Here is an 8,692-nt window from a genome sequence, read left to right on the forward strand (position 1 = left end):
ACCAAAGTACAATTACTCATACTATGCTCTTTAACTGTGCCAAATTTTCATCAGGAATCAATGATGGTAACAAAAAGGCAGTCTCCTTTTTACGTTTGTGGGTATATAGGGTTTTAGTCGTGCTTGCACACTGTAAACTTATTGTTTGACAGGATCATATCAGCAGTGTAATATACATGTATTTCTCTGCTTTAAATAAATATGTGCATGAAAAAAAATTATTTCAATATTCTAGATACACCACAAATATCAATACTTTCACAGCATTTAAATCAGTGAAAAATATGACATTTAAGTTACATTTGATAGCTGAGTGTTTGACCTCTACTATTGTTCTAGTATTATAATTCTCTTGTTTAAATTTATTAGTTAGTTACTATTTGCTCTACAATGTTCATATTTTGTTGGGAGTAGAGAACTTTTAATGTAACCCCTCGAAACTTGAGTCTTGAGAATTCCACTGAGCTGTTTAATCCTCAGTGTGTCCATCACAATTAGATTTCCTGGTAATATGTTAAGTACAACTCGCCCGATTCTATGCAAACATTCCATGTTCTGTAGTTATGACTCTTTATGATTAAAAAAAATAATAGAGAATTTGCATGATTGTAAAAAAAATAGCAATGCAATTATTTTTAACTTCAAATGTTATATTATTGTCTCTTTTGATAATTCTGATGCTTGAATCACACCTTTATCATACCATATGGCAGGTTTAATTTTGGCGGGTGTAAAATTCATGAAAACTTTTTTAGGACTTTCTATTTTGGCAGATGATAAGTAGTGCACTAAATCCCAGAGTAAATATTTTGCCTCATTTAAATTGACATTTTTCAGACAGACCACTTATATACATCAAAATTAGAACCCTATGAAAATTATCTGCTCTACAGTACTTGGTCATACAAGTCTTCTGTGATGGAGGTAAAATTGTTAAATTTCCTGATTTAACTTCCCAAAATCTTATAATTAATGCTATTTAACTGCTAATGATTTTAGTATCCAGGTGAGGATAAAAAGCGATGTTTTGGAGGGACCAATCAGTTGTGTATTTTGAGACCATAAACTTCTTTCTATGTTTCCTCTAGATCTTTATTCTTTTCTATAAATATATTTTGTTGTTTTATGTGCATATAATACTCTGACTCTCTTAGTTCTTCTCTTCTTGTTTGATAGTTACAGCGCATACAATGATGATGTTCAGGGGATATAGTCAGACTTCCCTTTGATTAAATGACAGCTATCTCATGATATGGTTTTGATAGTGAACTAAACAATTGACATGGAGATTCAAACTTTCTATCATTACATAAGTATCTGTGTCTGATAGACGGCTTAAATATTCTTGTCAACGTTGTCCAACTCATTAAGCAATAGTCATTTAATCAAGGGAAGACTAACTCTATCACCTGAACATCATTATTATATTTGCTTTAAAAAGTTTTAATTATATGAACATTATACACTTGTATTGAAACGAAACTGAACTACTTTGTGATATTTGTATTGACAAATCTCTAGAAATCTGTAAAGATTGTTTACAAGTTATTAAGTTGTTGAATTTTATTTTTAATTTAGAAAAAAATTATACTTTTAAAATTTTCTTTGAGAATGTTTTAGTGCTCTATAATTTTATAGTAATTTTTTTTTTTTTTGGTTCTACTATTTATGTCTGGTGTGCATTATATTTTATTTTTCTTTCTCCTTCAGATGGTTACGTTGGAAGTCAAGACTTATGTATATCTTGTGGCAAATTCGAGCTCGAAAACAGGAGGGCCAAACTGGTACCCCAGGAAATTCTATGCCTACAGACACATTTTGATACATAATATTATTTTGTTCAATAACCGTCTAAAACTTATGAAGGGATACATGAATCCTTCAATCATAAACCTACAGCAAAGACACATGGTGTCAGAGCCAAAGCAAAATGGGCTACACCCTCATGATATCACACAAGAGTGAAAGTTGGAGACGAGATTTTATTGTATTTTTGACATTACTAGTCCAACATTTTGTAATGTTACTTACATGTACTATACATTCTATGTATGTGCTATACAAATTTAATCTGATATATAGGAAGTAGTTTAAAATTTATGTTGAGAGAGAATTAGTTTGTGTAACAAGATTTTCTTCCTTGCCAACAGTCATTCTGTAGATTTGGTCTGCTTAAGTGATGTATCTAAGGGCAAAACAAGTTTATGTGTGATGAACTATTTTTAAAGAGTGTGTATGCATGACTTTTGTTTTTTCAAGGTACCTATAATTGCATTATTTTGGAGGTTTTTCATTAAATAACTCTAAATAAGACCAATTGAATTCATAATTGTTACTGTAAAACATTTATTTGGTACATTAAATTTTTATTTCAATGATTCTAGTAAGAAACATGGCATATAATTAAATCTCTTCCTGCGACATCGAAAAGACAGTGATCAAGATTTTTAATGTGATTTATGCAAATACAACTGTTATAAAATAATTTAATTCTAAACTATATGCAGATATATATTACAAATGAGTTAGATATCTTTAAGGGCAAACTAGTCATGTATTCTGAGCTAAGTTATCTGTCTTAAGTAAAACAAAAATGTGAGAAAGTATGAGTGAGTAAACAACCTAACATCCAACTGTAAATTTATCCCAATCCATTGTAATCCCAATCCATTGTAATTTATGAAAGGTGTGAAAATATAAACAATATTCTTGATGATGTATTTTTTTTTCAAAAATACAATTGCACATGAATACTAAAAAGTTGTACAGGCATTGCAGTCCTGCAAATATGATACTACCAAATGTATAGTAAAACTTTTTTTTTAACTTGAAGGTCAGATGCTTTCTTTTATCCAAATTTAAACTTGGTTTTTTCAGTAATGTTTTTATTTGATAACATTTGAATAGACTTTCAAATTGGATGTATTACTGCAGCAGGCCATATCATTTACATAGTTATTTCATGCATTACACATTCATACCTCGTTTTTTAAAAATATATCATACATTTCATTATTTTGTAAATGCTAATAAGGCCTTTTATTACAGAAATATCAAATGTTTACTTGTAATATAGTTTTTTCCATTTATGTGGAGAAGTAGCCTAGAAATTTTGGGAGAGGAAAAATGCCATTTTTCTAGCACACATAAAATTCATAGTGAAGACATGATTAAATAGAATCATGTGAATGTCATTCTTCATAATTCAATCTATTTTAGTAGATGTTTTGTAGAGTCTGTGTATCACTGTCTGCCAGGTTCTGAAATGGACCAGTACTTGAATAACAGTGTTTATATAGAAACTATCGAAAAAAATAGTTGTTCCTAAAAGCAGAAATTTTTCTTTTAATCAAAATATTTTGAATTTTTTCATGAAGTTCTGTTATATATTGTGCAGTTTTTTATGACATAGACAACAATACAATTGTAAATGTTTATCACACCAAAAGTAAAAATACTTTGAAGTAGATTGGAACAGCTCAAACTAAAATGAACTGAAATTACATCATATCCTGTTCAAGCTTAGGAATGCTTTTTCCTTCTGGTGCTTTTAATGTAGATGTATGCTGTTGCCATGGTATTAGTTAAGTGACTTCAGAATAATTAATATTTTATTCCAGGATTTATAACATATTTAAGCTTAGATGTGGTTCAGTTTGTGATGAATAAAGCACCATATCAAGATGACACCAGTTTTAGTCAACATCAAGTTGAATGTTGAAAGTTTTTTTCTCCATTTTAATCCCAACTTAACCCAGTAATTTCATTTCATTTTCTATCAAATGAAAATGGCATGTATACGAAATGATATTTAATCAACCTTGTAACACAAAAATATGATATAGAATGCCTAAATATTTAGAAATGCCTTTACACAACTTCATTGTGAACTGTTTATATTAAATTAACCTTTTAATAGTGCTAGGACTAGATCTCATATGTAAACAAAGAAAAAGGTAGGTAACTCCAATGTGTCATGCACACAAGGTGATTTCCCTTGCCAGTCTATTTGTACTGAATTTATCCAATGTGATAGGCTTGACTGTGATATCAACCATTCTATATTAGCAGACAAATGCCAGTGTTTATTGTCTTATCGTCCAATTTATAACTGTTCCTATGATTTTCTTTGTTTTTCTGTTATTTATTTGTTAATGCATTTAATATGAAATTCACTTTGTTACTTCTCACAATAGATTTTATTGTACGAATAAACAAGGTAACGTGTAGTATTCTCCTATTAAAATTTGTAAAATTTATTGTTTTGACTCTCTGAGTTCTTGTTTTCTCTGTCCTAAAAATTGTTAAAGTACATTTTGTACCATTGTTTATGGCGCAAGTGATCTAGTTTTTAGCTCACTAGACCCAAATTCAATGGTCGTGAGAGCTATTGTTTGATACTGAAAATTAAATGTGCCTGTACAATTCTCCCTTGGGTCAAAGTTGTGTGACAACTTCTTCATCCTTGCCTTTGGAAAATGATGTTTTTGCAGCTTTTACCTTAGTCTTGAAAACTGTCTTTGATAGAAAGAATCTTTCATTGATAAAATGATGGCCAAAAAACTTTTCATTAAGAGTTATCATTCTTGGAAGAAAAAATGATGTCTTAGCAAATATCAAAATCATTTGATAGATGAAATGATCCAGTAAGGGTTGTTGTAAAATGAGCGTATGTATTAGGGCAAGTTGTACATATGTCACAATTTTTTTAAATATCTTAAAACTATTTAAACAATATGCTTTCCTAAACTATTTGCTTCACATTAAAGCAGCAAGCCGCTCTTACTCAACTTTCCCAAAATGTTTCAAAACTTCAAATGGTTTTGAGTTACAATGAAGCCTAACTGTAAATGACTGCTTGCTTAATTTTTCCATATGCCATCATCGTTAATCATATGCAGAAGGTGCCTAACAAAGGATTTATTTTTGGTTCTCAGTCTATTGGGCTGCTGCCATTGTCTCTTGAAACCATACTTACATTCCAGATTCTGAAGTACTCTCCTTCTTTATAACTGTGCTCATAAGTTGGGGTGTATATTGAGCTTCATGTCCATTGGTCAGTCTGTATATTCCTACATCATACTTTTGGTTTCCGGATGATATGGTAGATCATACTTGTTACACTGAGTATTCCCTTCTATTATCTTACAAATTCAAACAAATATTTTATATTTTCAATGAACAAGTAAAGGTTAAAATGATGTAAAACAGTGAGTTTAAATTGTTTTAAAAGATATTTGACATAAGCAATTGTACGGTGAAATTACAAACATTAATTGTAAAAGCTTCTTTTAAGGGGAGATAATTGGCAGGAAATGTTCTATAGAAATGTAATTGTAATTTTAGTTTTTTTTGCAATATTGCAAAAAAAAGTTTGGTGACCCCAAACTTTCTTTTTGAAATATGAAGGATTGTCAATTAAGTGTTAATTCTTTATAACATTATAAGGTTATAACAGATAACATTTTCTACCCGTTTTTTTTTATAGTTCATGAAATAGTGAAATTTCACACAAAATCCATACAAAAATGCCTTTCTTGAGGCTCAATTTTCTCTAAATCAAGTTCAGTGATCTATGTCTTTTACATTAAAATTCAAAAATATGTTCATTCAAATGGTCTTCCAGAAGATGTAGGAAAATGTATTGACTAGAAATATTAGGTATGAAATTACCCAAGTTTTGATAAGGCTTACAAAGGGGCCAAAGTTAATTGTATGGCAATTCTTAGTGGAGTAATTATCTCTAAAAAAGGCCAAAGTAAATGACTTTTTGACGAATATGAAGATTCATTTTATGAGTCTCTATTCAATGGCTTGATTTGTTTTTCTGGTTTTTTTTTGGTTTTTTTTTTTTTTTTTGGTTTTTTGTTTTTTGTTTTGTTTTGTTTTGTTTTTTTCTAGTTAAATAATATAGCCACCAGAATTACATTGCCTTGTAAGTGAGTGATTCAGACTTTTTAATGCTTTGAGTTTTAACTGTAAAAGATATGCGAATAACTCTCTATAACTTGTATTAGATCTGATAGAATTCGCCCAACAATTTGACGCAATTATCAAGGAATCAAGTATGGTTATTTTATCGACTGCCACATACATATTAAACATGACAGGCTTCACATTGTAATACCCGATTGGCAAATTTTAAGTAATTTCCCAATTTTCTGAGATTCACCTGTGTCGCCTATGATAAAGGCATAGTCAGGGTCCGTTTAATTGAAAGTTAGGTTTGTAACTAAATTGGAGACCAGGTCTGTCAGCCAGTCCCTACGGCCTCCGGTTACTTAAGTGTAACCGGTCTATTGAAAGTGTGATTAATTGTCCGTCTTTCTGTACCTGATAGTATGACCACTTTGCTATAGTTGTTAAATACATTAACGATTAGCATTTGTCTCATCTACTTAGTTACTTAGGGTATATGTAGCCTGCCTGGTATTAGTACGGGGCTGAGATAACCCCCGTGCACCCCTAAAAAAAAACTCATATTCATGGCTAATTTACTCTTCGATTTTTGACTTGAGATATTTACAAGGTTTCGAACCATTCTTTCAATTTATGTACGACAATGACAAACGCATTAAAACAGATTTGAAGAGATAAAAATACAATACTGTAAATTTTCCAGCAAATGTTTCATCTTTCATATCATTTTAAAAAGAGACAGATCTAAATGTACTTAAGTTACCTAGTTACTTCTCATTTGCTTGCTTTGACAGTTATATATATTTACAAAAAAGATTTAAAAGATGGATACTAATTTTGGTGTTGTTATAATTATTTCAGTTTTTGTCTAGAAAGAAATATATCAAATGCAGTGAAATTTTGGCTGCCATATTTTTATGACGAAATGTTGAAAAACGACAACAACAGCATGGTTGGTATTTTAAAAATGTTCGACAACCAACTGAACGCTATTTAAATTATGTAAATTAGCTTTCTTTACTCCAGTCTAACGAATGTTCAATTGTTTTGTATTAATCATAAACTTGAAACACAATTACTTTAACATTTTCATGTTTATGTCCTAAATTTATGTCTTTTTTTTATATATAAAACAGCAAAAAACGTCCAGAAAACACACGTCATCGCACACAGGATAGTGGAATAATGAACACACCAACTGATTTAGACTCCGAATATGATGAAGAACCTCCTCCTAGAAAAAGGAAAGAAAGTAAACGACGCAGACCTAGGACGAGGGAAAGATCGAGAGATCGGACTCCAGATAGATCAAGGCGGAGGTCAAGAACACCCGAGAGCCGACGTCGTAGGTCAAGGGATCGGTCACCACCAAGATCACGGAATCGTTCCAGAGAAAAACCACAAAGTGACGATGAATGGAACACGAAAGAATACGACAAGAAACAGAACGACAAGAAACAGAAGGAGAAGGAAAGTAGAATGCCCACTGAGAGTGAAGACGATTCTGATGATTCTTCTTTGCGAAAAGAGCAACGACGACAGAATCGTCGCATTGCAGAATTATTTTAAATTATCAGTATAAAGAGGCTATCAGTAACGCTTGTATTTTATAGAGACCGATAATATAATGAAAAACAAAAGCACAGAAAATCTGAATGATGAAACAATTTGTCCAATATAAAACTCTTGAAACATGTTAATTTGTTTTGTTTTTGTTTTTGTTTGTTTGTTTATTTGGGTTTTTTGTTTTTGTTTTTGTTTTTGTTTTTTTTTTTTTGTTCAATTGGCAGATGCAGGGGGTTCCGTGAGTTAAACCCCACTTTTGGTTGGAAAATTTTGTTTATTTGTGCAAAATTTGGCCAAAAGTGAGCCAATAATAGTAGGGGTTCATATCAACATATGCTTAATGTCATTTGTAGCGAGTGCATTGTGTTGGTCATAAGGCTTGACCATGTATTTTTTTTTAATTCAGAAGGTTCCAATTTAATTTACCGTCCTTCAATAAAGAGGTTCAGAAAAAAATGTTCTTTGGCCCTACATGTCTTGTGGGAGTGCACTGGCTACTTCATATAGTTTCAGATAAGGGTGGGCACCCACCTTTACATGTGTACCATGAGGATCATAAAAATGTACAACTTATCATATATGTGTTATACGGAAAGGCTTATATATAAAACATAAAGACTTGATGATGCTTGTTGCAAACAAATTAACTCGATTGTGAACTCACACGTTCACAATCTTGACCTTTTCACACATGACTTCCCATCTTGATAGATCAGAATAAAAGTCTGATTTTCCTGTCATATAATGGGGACTTATTCCATCTCCAGTATATTGGAAGTCACCTGCCTCTCCTGATCTACAGGTAATAAAATTGTGATCGGGATTTTTTTACCTCCGACGAACGAAGTTCGGGGAGATATAGGAACCACTCTATCCGGCTGGCTTACAATTACAGTTTTTACCTAATGTTTTGAAGTATATGGAAAGCAGACATAAAAGTAAATGTTATAATTGTTATTACAAATGTAATTATATGGTTTTTTTTTGTGAACATCTTGACAGTAGTCCAGCGAGAGCAGTGTCGAACTTCTTATTAAAGAATGCCTAATCATTGAATGATATTAATATATCTTTGAAAACTATTTGATCAATGAATAAACAACAGGTGAAAAATATCAGAGCACATACATTCAGTCAGCACCTTTTTCAATATCGAATATAACTACATTCTATAAGAATACAAGCCACTGTCTGTAAAAAACTTGCA

At 31.2% G+C, this 8,692-nt stretch overlaps 1 protein-coding gene across 15 annotated transcripts in view; it reads left to right on the forward strand.

Annotated features, from left to right (window-relative positions):
- LOC148619624 (coiled-coil domain-containing protein 154-like) overlaps positions 1 to 7,611 on the forward strand; it is a 45,190-nt gene extending 37,579 nt beyond the window's left edge. For 6 of the 15 annotated variants that reach the window (XM_088579757.1, XM_088579745.1, XM_088579754.1 and 3 more), the window contains one exon: positions 1,711 to 4,259. Coding sequence is in view for 8 of the 15 variants with exons in the window: in XM_088579752.1 (XP_088435878.1) it covers positions 1,711 to 1,822 (112 nt within the window). In the remaining 7 variants the exon portion in view is untranslated. Of the gene's footprint in view, positions 1 to 1,710; positions 4,260 to 7,055 lie in introns of those variants that run through there. The other 9 variants (XM_088579751.1, XM_088579746.1, XM_088579748.1 and 6 more) reach the window with 5 other exon arrangements.
- Positions 7,612 to 8,692: the final 1,081 nt, after the last annotated feature.

Source organism: Perna viridis, chromosome 4 (genome assembly GCF_037379345.1).
Source record: "Perna viridis isolate PV_CMFRI_1.1 ecotype Kerala chromosome 4, ASM3737934v1, whole genome shotgun sequence".
Classification (NCBI taxonomy): Eukaryota; Metazoa; Mollusca; class Bivalvia; order Mytilida; family Mytilidae; genus Perna; species Perna viridis.